This window comes from Triplophysa dalaica, chromosome 20, assembly GCF_015846415.1.
Source record: "Triplophysa dalaica isolate WHDGS20190420 chromosome 20, ASM1584641v1, whole genome shotgun sequence".
In the NCBI taxonomy this organism is placed as follows: domain Eukaryota; kingdom Metazoa; phylum Chordata; class Actinopteri; order Cypriniformes; family Nemacheilidae; genus Triplophysa; species Triplophysa dalaica.
In genome coordinates, this window is record NC_079561.1 from 19,768,100 (window position 1) to 19,787,035 (window position 18,936).

General features: G+C 38.8%; 1 protein-coding gene across 3 annotated transcripts in view; it reads right to left on the reverse strand.

Annotated features, from left to right (window-relative positions):
• vdra (vitamin D receptor a) overlaps positions 1-18,936 on the reverse strand; it is a 45,436-nt gene that overhangs the window by 16,297 nt on the left and 10,203 nt on the right. Inside the window, exons 2-3 of one of the 3 annotated variants that reach the window (XM_056732409.1) lie at positions 17,710-17,769; positions 793-940 (exon numbers count right to left, since the gene is read on the reverse strand). In XM_056732409.1, coding sequence (XP_056588387.1) covers positions 793-938 — 146 coding nt within the window. In that variant the 5' untranslated portion in view covers positions 939-940; positions 17,710-17,769. Of the gene's footprint in view, positions 1-792; positions 941-3,530; positions 4,040-17,709; positions 17,770-18,936 lie in introns of those variants that run through there. The other 2 variants (XM_056732410.1, XM_056732408.1) reach the window with 2 other exon arrangements.

Below are 18,936 nucleotides of genomic sequence, written 5' to 3' on the forward strand. Positions count from 1 at the left end.
AGAATATACAGCACATCATGTTTTATGGATCTTGCAGAAAATTGTGTTTCTGAGAAACAAACCGAAACTACATTTATCTCAATTTAATCTAGAATATTCCTGTAAAGTCAACACAATTACTCCCATAATGTCACACACATCTACATGAAAAAAATATTCAGGACCTGTATTATATTAACATGAAAGATAACAAAGACAATTTAAAAACACTGAAGCATGTATTCAAGTAAATTTGGTTCATTTCAATCTCACGACTTTCCAGAAATGAAGCTTTTGATCAAAAAGCCAAGAGACTTGTATTCTACATTTCCACACCTGACACGCTTCACAACACACGGTGGAAAACAAGCAAATGGGAAAAAAGAGACAAGAGACAACAAAGTGCAGACAAACATTTCAGCAGAAGAAGAGATCGAACTTCACAAAGATAACGGAAGTGAACGTCTCCATCTCAACATCACAACCGTTCACACAATCTGCTGATAACAGACGGCGGTTTGCTTGACATCACAGTGTCGTCCCAAATTATTTATATCGCAAGAATAAGACAAAACTGAAATACAGCAACTCTGACACGCAACGGCAGAGACCTTGTGTTGATTGAAAGTTATCAGACGCGGCACATGTGCTGGATGTCACACAGGGACTGACCTCAAGTCAGTTTGAGTTGTAACGTGCTTCATATTTCTTGTGAGCAGCCGAAGCACAACTTCATCAGATGGTGAAGAAACCCGTCCGTCAGGACCACATCCACCTCATGTGTTCACTGAATGAAAGCGTGCAAGGATTTACCTGAAGAAGCCCTTACAGCCCTCGCAGGTCATGGCGTTGAAGTGGAATCCCGTCGCTTTGTCTCCACACACGCCACAGATCCGCGGCACATTGCGGTCGAACTCCTCCTGACCGGCAGCTGACGTGCTCACGGACATAGGATCCATTACTGAAAACACACAGAAGAAGAACAGCCGTGAACATCAGGAGGCCTGTGCTCGCTTCGTGACGGACGGACGCATCTCACGTGTGTTAAAACGAATCTAGAACCCCGATTGGCCGAGGGATTTGTGGCGATCAAATGACAGAATGTATGAATAAAAGGGTTGAAAGACAAGCATTACAAAGAGAGGATGAAGAGAGAGGGAGGACAAATCAAACAAAGTGACCATCAAACTTTTCTCCCTTGCATCTAAACTCATCCGTCTCTGGCTAAAGCTGTCCATCTGTTCATTACTGCCAGTGTCAACTACACCGGCACCAGCAGTGTGTGTGTGTGTGTGTGCGTGTGTGTGTGTGTGTGTGTCTGTGTGTGTGTCTGTGTCTGTGGGATAAATGAATGTTGCAGTGAATAAAGCTACAATAACAGAACACTGGTGCATAATGACATGAGCATTCACGGGTCAAAGGTCACATGACAAACAGAAGTTAATAAACAAATTCTGGACTGGAATCTGTAGAGAAACTGTGAAAGCGGTCGGATCGTCTTTCTGTGAATAGTGAATGTGTGTGTGTGTGTGTGTGTGTCGTCCACCAGGTCGTCATTATCTTCCTGGAATCAATCATCTTGTTTTTCACATCAAGTGAACACGAGAAAACAAACAACAAAAAAGAGACCTGACCTGACACAAACACACGTGTGTATTAATGAATGTGAGATGGACGGAGCGCGGTAGGAGCTTCTTGTTGCCGTGACATTCTCGCATCAGTGAACACAGCTGTCAACACACTGCACACGAGCATCCGAGCACCATCACATGACAACATCTGGATGAATGACACGTTCACATGTCAACTGAGAGAGATCAATATTTTTCAACCTCAGGAAAAATAAAGAGACCACTTCAAAACTATTGACTATTTCTACTGGAGGTATGCGTTTAAGTAATTCTATTATTTTTAATTTATTCTGTGTGGATGAGTAAGAAATTAAAACGCCACAAACCGGTTGAAATGACAAAACAGATGCAATGTTTTCAGATCTTGAACACTGCACAGAAAACAAGTTGATATTTAAACAACACAACACTGATGTATTTACATGTGTTTTAGGATTATGTGAGTTTGGTGGAATACGCCAGATTTGTTCCACATTGTTGATGTGTTTTGCAGTCTCTCTCTCTGGCCTTTTCTCAATTTCTGGAACTCAAAGAACGGACTTGTGTCCTTGCTAAATCGGACTTGGCAAGTTCAGACTCGTGAGGATGTGGACCGGTTATATTAGAAATGGAACAGTAGAGTATGTGGAGGCGGCGGCGGCGTCGCAACACAAAGAATCTGCGCAAAGAATCATGGGAGCCCGAAGTGACCGTCAGTTGTACCTGTCGAAATCCTTCATTCTGAAGGGCCCTTTGAAGTGGCCCCATGGTTGGAATGACCCTTCAGTATGGCGGCCATGACTGTTGTCACTCCGAAGGGCCCTTCGTAGGGTGATATATGCCATTTGGAATGCATGGCTTGTCTAGATGTGAACATTGAATTAGAACAGTACTTTGGCTGCAACTGATGACGTTTCACAAGTCCACAAGTAGAGACAACAACACATTGAGAAACGGCCTCTGTCTCTCACACACTTCTGGCAAAACGGGAGTGGTCTCTTCATTTCTCACTTTTTCAGATTAAAAGATGTACTATTTGTAGGTATGTGTTTGGTTAAAATTATGTTTTTTGTTTCATTCTTTTAACAAGGAACACTATTTCCCAAATTTCAAAGTTTCTATTTGCATTAATTTGCAGAAAATGAAAACTGGAGAAACGGTTGAAAACAACAGAAGTTCAGATTCACTTTTAAACAACGCAACGCAGTGTGGCCACAATACATCTAGAAATTTCAATTACATGAACATGTGGAATTGTGTTTTGATCGTTGTAATGTAGCTGAATGTATACATGAACATTTCATATAAGAGCTTTCCTGTAGCTCAGTGGTAAGAGCATTGTGTTAACAATGCAAGGTTGTGGGTTAGATCCCAGGGATTGCAAATACCTATGTAAAATGCATAGGATAATGCAATGTAAGTTTTTTTGGGGATAAAAGCGTCTGGTAAATGCATAAATGTAAATATGTAAATGAATCTTTTATAAACAGAATGCAGATATAAACTGAACCAATGTCAGAAGGTTGTGAATGTTAGACGTGAGATTTCTTTCACAACACGAGCACAGTCACATCTCTCCCTGTACACAAAACACACTCTCCCACAAAACCAGTAAACACACAGCTTTCTAAAAACAGTTGTTTGCTAGACAAACCTTGTTTTGTGTCATTGAGAACTGAACTGAACATACAGCATCAGATACGTCTGATGTTGACAACATGGAGACTAAGAAACAGAGTTTGGAGACCACCGGACGCTATCACAGTAACTCAACCCCACTGGAAACACAGAGCTGAACTTTACAGTATTAACCCAAAACTGATCTGAGATCAGATAACAGACAAACACAGATCCGGGCTCTGCAGGAATTCTGATAGGGTGGCGTCTCTCCCACGACACCGACATATTTCTAGGGTTTGAGCATGTGCGCTGAACACTTACCAAACGCAGTCCATGGGAGGAGGGAGAAGGTGCAGAGAAACAAAGACTCGACCCAAATCTGCACATCAGACTCTGAACTTTAGACCTTGCTTTTAGCATCGCCTAGAAAAAGAAAGCGTCCGCTGGCAGGCGGTCAACTCCGGGGAGGAGAGAGAGCTGCTTACAGTGGGGCGGGGGGCCCTAAATCCCGTCAGAGGGGCCCGATCAGGGAGGAGCTGCTCTCCTTCAGGCGTTCAAAGTGTTTGTTAACCGTGTAGTGCTCTATAATGAGACTCTAGTGATCTATGAAATGGACACTTCGGGAAATGATCAGTGCAGGAGGTGATAGAGAAGAAGATTAAACGAGTCACCTTGTCTCAAACACAATATTTCTGACAAGCGTGTAAAGTTTTCTATCTGCCTCCACTGAACCAGTTATTCAAACTATTTATTTCATTTAAATCGAATCAAATAAAGGTCTGAATGTTGGTCAAACTGAAACTTATTTCAGTTTATTGCCAAGAGAACATTTCTAAATTTAGTTTAAATCGAGAAACTATAGGGACAGTTTCCCAGACAGGGATTAGCCTAAACCAGGCCTTAGTTAAATTAGTAGATTTAAGTCTCTTTTAAAAACATAAATGTCCGGGAAACTGCCCCTAAAACTGTTCACTAGAAATAAATAAAAACCAAAGTAAAACTGAATAATAAATTAAATATTATAATAAATAAATAAAAATGTAAACCTATACAGCAATACTAAAATGTATAATAAAATGCACATGAATGCGAAAAGTCCCCCAAAATGTACGATGTAGAAATTAAAAATAAATATGATTATTATTAATAAACTACAAAAAAATGAAAAGGCTAAAATAATTAATTAAAAGTCTTAATGCCGATGGAAATGCACTTTAAGTCACTTTTCTTCTTCAAAGAAACTATGAACTTCACACAAGCAAATGTGTGTTTGATTCCTGACAACACAAACTCACTCCCACGCACACAAACAAACAAACACACCCAAGAGCATATGTTAATCGGCTACAAGACTACAAGAAACAGCAAAGACAAGCTTCACTTATGGCCAACAAACCGCCGCAGTCTAACTAAATGATTTCACCTTTAAATCAACACCATTTGTGTACCTGCCCAACTTTAAACTCCTGGCAATCACACAGCAAACACCGCTCTACATCAGGAGGAGAGCAAACTCTGTGAACAAGAACACGACGGACAAGCCAACAAAACAAAAATAACAGGAGAACATCACGTTACCATCAACACACAGATACACACAAACACAGCACCATCAAAACCATTCACTTCATCTAGATGTCATTTCATTTGAACATGTCAAAGCTCTGGCTTTTATTTCCATTATAATAAACATACACATATTGTCAACATATGATATAATAAACATAATAAACAATACAAACAAATGAAAAATCTTGAAATAAGCTATCAATTTTGATGTTTTTAGATACAGAGAGTATTAAAATGCTGCACAAGTCATTAAGAAACAACTTCATTTGTGGTTTGGAGAATCAAAGAGAATCTTTTTCTGTCCGTTTCATATTTTTCAGAAAAATGTTTAAAAAAATGGCAAAATAAAAGTACAACAGTCTCGTCTCACACATTTGTGTCAATGATAAAGGGCTTATTCACCCAAAAATCAAAATGTTGTCATTTTTTACTCTCCCACGTGACGTATGACATATTAGCCAGCATCATAATTTTATATTTACTCAGAGATCGTTAGATCTAATATATGAGTAAATCTCATAATATATGAGTAAATCTGTAAATTTTATGCCAATGGTGAAAGCTCAAAAATGCATTTTTTGTGTTCTTTTGACAAAATGTTCATGCCTGTTACTCTAGAACAGTTTGAGATACTTTAATGTCCTTAAATATTCTTCTAATTGACCCACTTGTCTTTTGGGAACTACATTATAAAGCCCTATAAGCTTCAGTCCTAGAGAAATGAGGATAGGAAAAAAAAAAATTTGAGCAGGGGACCTCTGGTTGAGTTGACACAGAATGACCCTTTAAGCATGATGATAGATCTGAGTAGAAACATACATTTGTTTCTTATTTTACTACATTATTCTATTTCATTTATCTCAATTATTACATCTAATTTTTTTGTTATTTACATTTTATATTTACTTACTAAGTTTAATGCATTTATTACATTTAATTTATTTGATGGTTCACTTTAATTCTTATTATTTGTCCTTATTTTTAATATGGTTTAATCACCTGTTGGGTGCGCTCTTAAAAAATCTGTATGTATTAATATGAAATAATTTTTTGTATTCATTTTTTACAGTTGTTTTACCTGTATTTTACATTTTGCACCGTATTAAATTACATTTTAGCATTAACAGAAATGTCCGTCAATTAAGGGAAAATGTACTGGTAATTTTCTGCAAGTAGTTTATCCGTTTTTGCTGATATGAGTCTCCAATGGTCTCCGTCTCAAGGTTCATAATAAGGTCACCAGACAATGTTTTGATACCATAATCTTGCATGGTTAATAACACCTATTGGATCTGTTTCTAGTCAGATAAAGTTGGACAGATCTAGACTGAGCATTGAAGAAAACTGAGATTATTCAATAAACCATCTTTCATTTTATTCAACATCACTGCCTCCAGACTTCATCTCTTTCTCTACCTAGTGGTTGATTTAAGTATTTACTCACAACAGAGTTGATATTTTCAGATTTAATAAGTTCCTGACGGGGAGAGATCAATGCTGCGTCTGAACTGGCATACTGTGACAGTATGGACTGAATGTGAAGAAGTATCTATCTATCGGCCGTTAAAACACTACGTTATGAATAGATTTGGGACATACTGCGTCCACCATATCATGTGACCCCTGTGCTCTTTGACCCGTGACGTATTAACAGCAACCTACACGTGAGTGTTGATAAAAACATAATTTAGTCATGAGAAATTCATTTACTTGCACTTACATTAAAAATGGATGTCCGCTTTAAAGTTTTTACTATATTTAGTTGATTTACTTTTGAAATGTGAACGTTGCTCAGCTCCTTTGCCATCATGGGATAAATGATGGCACATCCGATCCACACTCACCAATCTCAGTGGACGTAGTAGACCACCAGAGTATTTCTCACCTACTGTTTTTTGCAGACTGAGGTGTCGGACACACTGCTCACGACTCATACTCATTTTCACCCACTATATAGTATGGGAGTATGCAGCTCTGGTGAAACAAACTGGATACTAATTTTGGATCTATAAGAACTGCATAGTTGGATCTATCATGACCTAAAGAGCAGAGTACACCTATGTATGTGTTGTCCTGTAATATAATGTCTTCACATTCACACAGAAGGGTGTTGGGTGAGAGATTATGAAACTTACAGTAAAGGAACATGTCAGTGCGTGTTTTCAGCAGATATGGGCAGATTGTCTGGTGTTTATCACGTGTAGAGTTAGTGTGTGGTTAATTTCCTCAATGGCACATTACAGGGACACCCACCAAGATGTATGTTTTAGTTAACAAACCAGAGACTCCCAATTCCACAGCAGGGACAAAATGATAGAATGTCACAGACCGTGAAACTACAGAATAGGTGGGAAATAAATACGAGGAGTTTTATTTTATTTGACATGTTTAATTATAAACTTTAAAAGTCAAGAAGAGGTGAGCAGGGTGCATTCACCTTTTTAAACCTCAACTACATTTGGAAATTTGTCCCTCCTCCCCTAAGTGTTTGCTAGGGTGTTGCTAGGTTGTTCTGCGTGGATTGCTTACTGGCTGTTGATTATGTCTCAGTAATATTAGTCTGGCTTTATTCATTTATGTTAACGTGTTGTGCCAGAGTGAGCTATAAAGCTCATTTGCATCTGCAGTCACTGCGCAAAAGAGGATGATAAAATATTATTGATTTTAAACATGTGACACCTGCCTTACAAAACACAGCTGATCATTTGTGATCAACACAGAAATATGAAACCACGCTGGACTCTCTGTGGGGTCTCTAACACTTCACTTCAGGAACACAACGTCCAGCGTGGTATCCAGAATGAACAGGATTTACAGGTGTGAGAGAGCTGGAAAAAAAGATTCACACCTCGAGTCCTCTGTCGAACGGCAGCGAGCTGGCAGGAAAATGATTCGGCCTCATGTGAACTACAAACAACACTAACCACATTTTCCACAGGGAATCAAGCGAAGCAGCAGGGATTTCAGCCAATCTCTCACGTCTCTCATGTGACCTCCTCATGACCCTGGAACTATAGCACTGATTGTCATGTTGTTCCAGCTCATAACTGTTCTTTCTTACACACACACACAAACAAACAGAAAAAAAAATGAATACACAAACACACACACACACACACACAGTCAGATACACAGTCCCTCTCGCACACACACAAACACACACATTTGCATGCACACACAGATGCAAACACACGCAAAAACACACACACAGTTAGATACACAGTCCTTCTCTCTCTCTCACACACACACACGCACAAACCCAGGCGCACACACACATTTGTATGCACAAGCGCACAGATGCACACACACGCAAAAACACACACACAGTCAGATACAAAGTCCCTCTCTCTCACACATGCATGCACATGCGTGCACAGATGCAAACACACAGTCCCTCTCTCTCACACACGCGCACAAACACACGTGTGCGCACACACATGCATGCACACACAGATGCAAACACACAGTCAGATACACAGTCCCTCTCTCTCACACACTCACACACGTGTGCGCACAAACACACGTGTGCGCACACACATGCATGCAGACGCACACACAGATGCAAATGAATCACATCCCCTTACTTTGTCTCTAAAGGTGTGAACAATATTTTAGAGCACCAGGAAATATAAATGATAAACAAACTTTTACGTCTTTACATACCGTATGGATCTGATATAATATGGATTAAAGAAGAAATGCCATGTTTCATATGAACTCAGGAGTTGTAAGTCTTTAAATGTGTCAGACAAACTGAGGATTTGAGTAATTGTTACAACATACAGTACACTGAACAAAAACATAGCGGATGAAAGAAACTGTTCTGAGGTCAAAGAATCAAGAACATTGAACTTGTATATGCCCGCTGAGAGCCGGCAGAGAAAACACTATAAATTTACCTGTGCAAGTTCAAAAGGACAAAAATAAATGCATCCACATATGCACGTTATCACGACCATGAAAAGCGCAACTCAATTATTATTATTTTTTCAAGACCTTGTCAAAAAGGCTTCGCTTTGCATAGCTGAACCAACACGCCTCAAGAACACTCAAGTTACTGGAGAACTGCGCTTTTAAATGATTCACTCCTAACATCTGAGAACCCACACGACCAAACTGTCGGATGAATCCACATACAGTCTGAACACATTACAGTCTGAACACATTACAGTCTGAACATACTGTAAAACTCCAGATACACTCGATTCTGAATCTGAAGCCCAGTTTATACCTGCAAGCAAAAACCCCAGAGCTAAATACAACGACACAGGTCAGAGGTCGCGAAAAACATGTGACCCTCGCACATCTGTGGTGTAAATGTTTGTGTCTACTACAGAGCTGCCTATTAACCTGTCAATCAATCATTGTGGCGAAACTGTGATGGTCACATAACGTTCAGAGACAAATCACAATATATAGAAAAAAAACTATGGAATCAACAGAACATAAAGAAGCATTGTAGAGGAAATCACAGACTTCAAATACAGTAAACTATATGGGCTGGTAAATCCAGAGGACTCCGTTCACTTTAAAATTCTTTGAAAAATCAAAACAGCGAGTCTTTATTATTACCATACATGCTGCTATTTCCTATTTCTTTCTGCTATATTTTATTATGCATGACCGTGCTATTTGTTTTACTTTGTTTTTGTATCACATACATGTTTTACTCCTGTAACTGTTTTACTGTATTCATATAAGACAATTTTTTATCTTTGATATTGTATAAAATGATGACAGAAAAAGCCATTTCCACAATGAAAAACGATTTTGTTTAAGATAATATGTTAATTAAATTATTTTACCAATGATTCAAATAAATGTAAGAAACAACCTTTTTAGATTATTTATAGTTTTATTCTCAACTAATACTTTACATTTTTTTACTCTGTTGCTAGTTCTGTTTATTCTGCATCATATCACGGAACTTGGAGCAATCTAGTGGATTCTCCTAAGTAACAGGCACAAATAATGTAAATAAACGATTAATTTTAAACTATGGAGACAAAGCAACTAGAGACATGATCAATTTGTATTACTTACTGTATATTGTAAACCATTGAAATGTTTTAAGAAATGTAAACGTGATTGGGCTTTTAATGGGGAAAAAGCTCATCTCTCCCCTTCAATTCTATGAGTTTAATGGGCTTTTGCCCTTACCAATATTGTGGCACCGTTGGCGTATCGCAGCAGCGGAACAAATCGGCCAGTGCGGCATGTATTTATTTATGTCTATGCCTGTCATAAGGAATTTAAAGACCAGAATTTTTGGAGAGGGAACTTAGAAAGATTGGAGTGCAAGAAATAAACTTAAAGAATATTACTACAGGACAGTGTTGATTCATTTTAGTTTATTTTGGGTGGATCCACACTCAAACACAGTTGATGGCGACAATGGACCTTAACGTGGGTGCTATCCGCCATAAAACTGCAACAAGAAACATACGCAGCAGCAGCTCGTGTTAACGTCAAAATGAAAAGCAGAACACATTGGACATTGCTAAAGGACAACTCAAAGGACGAAGTTCCGTTTACATTTTAACAATTTGTTCCTACATTTCCGCTATCCATCTGACTGCAGCACCTGTCGCTGTTGACATTTTTAAAGTTCTGTCTGTCACCTCCGTCATATTGCAGTCTTCTCTCATATTGGCTATTGATAAAGCACCGAGGTCATCATCCCGCTTGAAAATCCTAATATCAAAAGATTTTCTCAGAGCAGATCGGGAGGTGTAAGATTGCCTCACATTCAGGAAGATAATCTGGAACGAACATCCGATTTTTCCAAAGATTCTCGGGAGGGTAACATCGGGGTAAATTCTGGCCGAGTATCCTGTTGTCTGAGCTAGGCTTTACACAGAGCTGTATGTTGGCGTGACACTGGAATGTTGTACACAGAGAGCACAGCGTACTATGGTCAGAGGTCAACCCTCGTGGACAGAACGATCAGAGGATTGATTACACACACCGGACCGCAGTAAACCAGCGTCAGCATGTTAACCAGTGGCCCACTTCAGCCCCACCGTCTGTTTCCACCGCAGGCTCGCGTTCAAACTCTGGGCTTGTAAATTATTGTCTCAGAGCCGCCTGGATCCGCACTTACAGAAGCTTATTCATATCAAAGTGAAAATCTGTACTTTACTCCACACGCGACCGCGGAATATAAACGAGCCGGTCTGGAAGGAGCTGAGGGAATGTAAGAGCTCCCACGTTTAATCAGAATAATCACAGCGGCGCTGACAGCCAAAATCAACACATTAAACAGCTGAAATAATGAAGTTCTGATTCTGGAGCGACCCGCATCTATGGCACCTTCAGCTGCCCGCTCACAACCACCCACTCAGAGACAGGGAGAGAGAGAGAGAGAGAGAGAGAGAGAGAGAGAGAAAGAGGGAGGGAGAGAGAGGGAGGGAGAGAGAGGGGGAGAGTGAGGGGAGAGGGAGAGAGAGAGAGAGAGAGAGAGAGGGAGGGAGAGGGAGGGAGAGGGAGGGAGAGAGGGAGCGGGAGAGAGAGGGAGAGGGAGAGGGAGAGGGAGAGAGAGAGAGAGAGAGAGGGAGAGAGAGAGAGGGAGAGGGGGACGTGTGCAGTCAATAGTTTTAGAACACTTGAGTGTTTCTCATTACCTTAAAAAGCTTTTGATCTGAAGGTGTATAGTTCAATGTGCAAGACATGTGCAAACAGAAACGTTTCTTTAAATTACAAAACAAAAACTTATTTCATAATAAAAAGACTCTTTACATTGACTTCCTTATGCAGTGTGTAATGTTGCTGTGTGTGAATGTAAGCAGTCTGCTGAAATGTGAAGCCGAAAGTAAATGAGTCACAAAGTTATTGGCTTGGGAAAAAAAGTAGTCGACTCTGAATCAAACAAACGAGTCGTCCGTCAATCTCATTCAAGTTCCGGGTCAGATTTTGGTCACTTGGTGTAATGCCCACCTACGTTCCATTTGCGACACTGCACGTGGTAGACCAACCACAGAAGACTAGACCATCTGACCAATCAGATCAGAGTAGGCTGACAGAAAGGACGTGATTCGACAGACGAATTGCCGAACAAATCATTTGAGAGTCAGTCAAAAAGTGAGGTAACAAAAACTGCCTATTATGAAAAAATGAAAGTGTTTTTACATCGTGTATGCATGTAAACTTGTTGTTGGACACTCCATAAACCAAAGTAGGACCTTAAAAAAACGCAAAATATTTACTCTTTAAAATGGATTACTTTGACTGAATAATGAAGAGCACAAAATAGATGTGAACCCTTTTACTATGGTTTAAAATGAATCTCAAGGTGAGACCTCAAGAAGACACTAGATAAAAATGACAAGAGAACATTTCTTCAAATTCTTGGCAAAAGGTGAATACACCGAGGATGATCAAATATAGCAAACTTATTTTTGATGTGTTAATTATAATTCTAAAACGTGGAGAAAATAAGTGAGAAAGTGATGTCAAACTTTAAACTGGTAATGTATACAAACACAACCCTTCAGATGTTTAGACAACACTTGAAAATGATGTTTTTTGGTAAATTTCTTAGAACGGATGCACTGAACTGATCAAAATAAAAAGCAATTTTCTGTATTCTATTGATAGGTTTCTGTGCTCTCTATTGACATAAGCTATTTAAAAAGAAATGAATCACTAGATTCTACAGTTCCTGCATAGCATCTTCACTCTTCATTTTTAACCAAAATGAGTCAGAGACAGAGACAGCGCCCCTAACCTGAGGTTAACCAGCCGGCTCCAGATGATCTCAACAACCCTGCCGTTCATGAATCACTCGTTCCACAGCCGGTGAACTGCTGGAAGAGCGAGCGCCGTGCAACTCTCAAGAGTGAACGAAATCACACTGAGGACGTGCACTAAACACCAGACTTTACATCAGATTTACTCAAAAAACAGGACATACTGTAAGTTCTTGGTCATTACTGGTTTTCATAGAATGACCATCCATTGACCACTGAATCTGCTTAAATGGACAGCTCAGTAAACTTCTTCACTGATCATAAAGATTTATTGTTTGTCCATCCTGGTTGTTAGTTTGTCCTCATTAATGTGAAATAATTCAATCTTTCTCTCAAAAAAAATAAACCTTGTGGTGTACAAAGAATTTAAATGACGACTGTCCTTGGCAAACCCAGCTTTCGTTGTTATGGCAACATACTTCCTGCAACACTAATTGATGTTTTTTACCACTAAATGGCAAAATCACGTCTGTGTGGGAGTGATGAAGGGGGAGGGAGAGAAAAGAGAGAGAGAAAGAGAGAGAGTGAGAGAGAGAGAGAGAGAGAGAGAGAGAGAGAGAGAGAGAGAGAGAGAGAGAGAGAGGTGGTCAAAGTACCTTTGCAAGGTACATCAAGTCCTGGCATGACATAATGAAGACCAGAAGAACAAACCCATGACCATACTCCAGAAAATATCAATACTGTATATAACCCCTAACTCAAGACAAGGGATTCACTCAGTTCACGATGTGATTCACCATTCTGATGTCGCAAAGTAATTTAAAGTAAAGTTATTTATAGAATGAGTTTAGGAATTTTTTAATGAACAACTACCCTTTTATTATTTCTGTAATGCTGCACAATTCTTTGTAAAAGTAAAATATATTTATGTCAAATAACAAAACAAGATTGCAGCTTTAAAACAAATTCCAAATCAAATAAAAAATGAAGAATACAAAAGTCTCTTTAATATAAACAAACTAAGACTTTGTCTGTGCTTTTCCTAACTTTTACTTTTTTAAGAAATATTAGCATTTTTACCAAGTTTGCAGAAAAACAGCGTACTGCCAATTTTATCTCAACCGACTTGAATTCACACATATTATAATCGATTTTCATCCGGCTCACGATGAATCGTTACATCCCTACTCAAGTACTCAAACTTTTATTTTGTTACTCACTAAATCCGGACAAAAAAAAGCCACAGAGCCTACAATACATACAATAGCATTTCCCATGCAATGCACTTGTATATTTATGGCCGCCCGAGTATATATTTTTTATACATCCGTGATAATGACAGTACCTGTGATCAAACAACTAGTGGATAAACAGCGTCCTTCCTGACTTGGTTTGGTGTGAGTGGAGCGTGGCCGCGTGTGCGTCCTCATCTTCAGTGTTCATATCATGCTTCAGATGAGCTCCATGTGTGTGCGCGAGCCATCGGCCTCTCGCATTTAACTGTCACAGAAACATTATAATATAGCAACACATTGTCGAGAAAGGGCAAACAGCATATAGCCGCTAATTAATGAAGATGTACTGTATTGTGATTTTGTCCAATGATGTTGCATTTATAAATCGTATTATAAATTATAAATTTTAGCAGCACTTAAAGTGAGTGCTGCTGGCATCGCATTGGTAAATACAGCCATGTTCAGACTTGACTTCTTTTTTTGAAGCTGCTAGCGTCTGTTTTCCATTATAATCCTATGGAGTAAACCATGTTTTCAAAAACATCCTGAGCGCTTTTTAAACATCAGCCCTGGCGTCTTTTAATGCAGCTCAGAGCATATTTTAAAGTTGAAAAAAGTGAAACTTTTCTAAAAAAAAAAAACAGCCTATATAGGCATCCTTTTTCACCGCTAATCAATGACAGAGACCTGTCGATTCCATAACAACATGCGAGGAACGTGATTGTTCGAGAAGGCTCAAGCTTGACAAAATTAAATGGTGGCCAAAACGCCCGTTGGAGGATAGTTTTGTATAAATTTAAGTTTTATTTTCACTTTCAACAACTTCTGTTTGCATTTCTATCAATAAATTAGTATTTTGTTTTAAAATATGTTATTAGTTATTGCAAAAACGCTCTTTGTTTATAATTCAAATAGACTTCCGTTACACTGCCTATGTTTCTCTGGGCTACCTTCGTGCACGATGTCACCAAACACTGCAAGAGGTTTTGTCACCTTTTTCTTGTCAAAAAAAGCTACCTTCTAACATTAACAGGATGTGATGATGTCTGATAAATGGTCTGGCCTGATAAAATATAATATTTCATATACAGTATATATATATACACAGTGCCCTCCAATATTATTGGCTCCTTTGTAAATATGAGCAAACAAGGCTGTAAAAATATATCTCCATTGTTTTTCATTTTTTATCGTTTATTCAAAAATCTACAATATCCCAATATTTCATTTGAAGTAGGGGGAATAAAACAAAATTCTTCTATGCATGTTGGCCACAATTATTGGCACCCTTGTATTTAATTCACTCCGCAACCTCAATTTATAAGAAAAATAGCTCTGAGTGTTTTCCTTTCAGTCTGATGGGGTTTGAGAAAACATTTAGAGGTTCAACAAATTCCTTTTACATCTACTTTCTGTTTTGTGTAGCTCAACAATCTTTTGCTGCACATAAGAACTATATCATTTGGTTTTATCCTTTGTGATGAATGATTGGGGTTTGGGCTTAAAATTATTCTCTAATGAAACAAGATGTCATGACTGGACAACATCATGTTTCTAGTCACCTTGGTGTGCTCAGAAAATATCATTGGGAATATACTTGGGAGTAATTTTCTAGGGGGGGCAATAATTGAGGCCAGGCTGTATTAGAGAAAAACATTTCTTTCACAATGTGATATTCCCCCCACTTCAAATAGTTTTACGTGAACGAAATGTTGGAATTTTGTAGATAAAAATAATAAAAAAACTAGAAACAATGCAGATTTATTTTTACAGCCTTCTTTGCTCATATTTACCAAGGGTGTAAATAATAGTGGAGTGCACTGTATAAATATACAGTTGTGTTCAAATTTATTCAACCCCCACTGAAATTGATTGTTTTGTTCGGTTTGACATTATGATCATTCAGTCATCCTGATTACAATTAAATCAAAGAGGCACGTGTAGGTCAGACAAATATAACATAACATTTATAATAAAAAACCACAAATGTCTTTTCTGAGCTCACATCATTATCAGTTTTATTCAACCCCCAAGTGACAATCAATCTTAGTACTTAGTACAACATCCTTTTACAGTTATAACAGCTTTTAAACGTGAAGCATAGCTTGACACAAGTGTCTTGCAGCGATCTACGGGTATCTTCGCCCATTCATAATGGGCAAAAGCCTCCAGTTCAGTCACAATCTTAGGCTTGCGCACTGCAACTCCTTTCTTTAAGTCCCACCAGAGGTTCTCAATCGGATTTAAGTCTGGTGACTGCGATGGCCACTTCAAAATGTTCCAGCCTTTAATCTGCAACCATGCTCTAGTGGACTTGGAGTTATGCTTGGGATCATTGTCCTGTTGAAAGGTCTAACGTCTTCCAAGCCTCAGGTTTGTGACGGACTGCATCACATTGTCATCCAATATCTCCTGGTACTGAAGAGAATTCATGGTACCTTGCACACGCTGAAGTTTCCCAGTACCTGCAGAAGCAAAACAGCCCCAAAGCATGATTGACTCCCCGCCATGCTTCACAGTAGGCAAGGTGTTCTTTTCTTCATAGGCCTTGTTCTTCCTCCTCCAAACATAGCGTTGATCCATGGGCCCAAACTGTTCTAATTTTGGTTCATCAGTCCACAGAACACTATCCCAAAACTTCTGTGGTTTGTCCACATGACTTTTGGCATACTGCAGTCGACTCTTCTTATTCTTTGGGGACAACAAGGGGGTGCGCCTAGGAGTTCTGGCATGGAGGCCTTCATTACGCAGGGTGCGCCATATTGTCTGAGCAGAAACTTCAGTACCCACATCTGACAAATCTTTTCTCAGTTCCTCAGCAGTCACACAGGGACTTTTCTCCACTCTACGCTTCAGGTAACGCACAGCAGTCGAAGTCAGCATCTTCTTTCTGCCACGACCAGGTAGCGTTTCAACAGTGCCCTTTGCCTTGAATTTGCGAATGATGCTTCCTATGGTGTCTCTTGGTATGTTTAACATCTTTGCAATCTTCTTATAGCCATTGCCCTTCCTGTGAAGAGTAATCACCTGTTCTCTTGTCTTCCTGGACCATTCTCTTGACCTCACCATGTTTGTAACCACACCAGTAAATGTCTAGAAGGAGCTGAGAATCAAAGTCATTTTAAAGCTGCCTAATTGGTGCTTATTAGGCTTTATTGCTGCTCCCTGATATCCACAGGTGTTTTCAATACCTGATTGAAAACACTTCATTTAACCTCTGTTCTTCAGAGTGGTAGTCTTTAAGGGGTTGAATAATTATGTCAATGAAGAATTCACAAAAGAAACATTTACTACTGTATTACAAAACTAATTGATGTCATTTTAGTTGCATATGGTTCTTTAAGAAGTCCTTGTAGGATTTCATTCTGAATACAATTACAAATGTACACTAAATTCCCTAAAACCATTTACAGCATTGGGGGTTGAATAATTTTGAACACAACTGTATATATATAAATAATTAGATAACTGGGGTAAATTGATTAAATATCTATTTATTTTCAAAAACAAACTTTCCGGACCTCCGTTTGGAAGATAATATAAAGACCGGACCTTTTGGAACTTTAATTGCACTAAATATTTCTGCTAAATGTCACATTTTTCTTCAGTGTTGAAACTCTGCATCGTTCACAATAAACCACGACAAGTCCAAGCTTTCAGAGGTTTATAATGTGGACCACCACTGAATATAATGTGGACCACCACTGAATTCAATGTGACCTCACATTGTCATTTTCTCAGAGAGGGAAATAACTTCTCTTCAATGAAGCAGTGAAATACACAAACTTTACGCAGCGCTGAAGGGTGGCTGTAAACAGCGATTTGCAGAACATGAACCAGGGAACACAAAGATCCTGCCGCAAACCAAAACTACACGCCACGAAATGGAGGAAGCGCCGACCGAGAATGTCCCGTCCTGCCGAGCTTCGAAACCAAACCTCCGTAATTACCGCTGCAGACAGCCCACTTCGACATAATGAACCGGCCGCAAGAATTCCATGTACTCACGTTAAAACACGGCGCTCACGTGACCACTGACACCACTGAATGTCTACATCAACATCAGAACTGAGAAGAGAGAAAAACATCAGAAAGCCACGAATCATCCAACTTAAATCTGTACATGCATTCAGTGTCTTTTTAATAAAACTTATTGTTAAATCATGAAAAGAGTTTTTCTCCTCACTCTGATTAACTTTTAGAGTTCTATCAGATGAAGTCAGGGAAAATAAGAGAGAAAATATAGATTCAGAAAATCACTTTAGTTTTAATGCTATTCAGCTGGATGTCATATCATTCATCCCATTAAATAATGTTGAAATTTACAATGACCGATCACCTTTCACAACCAATATAATCCATTACTGCTGAAAAAAACCTACGGATCAATCTGGCTTAGTCACCATTTTAACAGAACACAACAGGCGGACATGATATATGGTGTTTTTCTTTAATAAAGGACCGGTTTCACAAACAAGGCTTTGCTTCAGTCAGGACTAGGCCTTCCTTAAATTAGGGCATTAAAGTCACTTCGCATAAAAATGCACATTACTGGTGTGCATACCAAGACAAAACAATGGCACAAATAATGATCTGAATTTTAAGATTTCAGCAAAATTGTTATTTCTCAAATTTGAACAAAAAATTATTTTCAAGTGAACACAGCTCAAACTTTTTTTTTTAGTTTAGGACTAGCCTCTAGCCCTGTCTGTGAAACCAGGCCATAATATTGAGTACCATAGTAAACCATCAGTATTAACCTTTTTTCCTTTCTAACTAAAACACATAAATTAATATAAAGGTTCCGAAATAATTCTACATAAAATTTGCATGAGAAACAGCTAGACGTGTGCTTATCTCAGATTATACAGATGAACCCAAACATCCGTTCCTTTACAATAACCTACTAAGGTAACTATGGAAACACAAGTTCAGTTATATTTGACTCATGATCTGTGTGATGATGATGTATGTGTTTCTGTAGCTTAGTTGGTAGAGCATTGACAAATGTTATTGGTTCAATTCCCAGGCAGCACAGTATCAGCCACATGAATAAATGTAAATATTTCACGAAGATTCTTCATCTGACAGCATGCACACACAGAGACACATTGACACAATACTGTTAGCTTGGTGGAAACATATTTGACATTTTGTGTGTCTGTGGTTGAGATGGTTTTATTTTTGGTTACATTCTTGTGAGTCTTCGGCTACAAGTGGCTTCGTTTCAGTAGA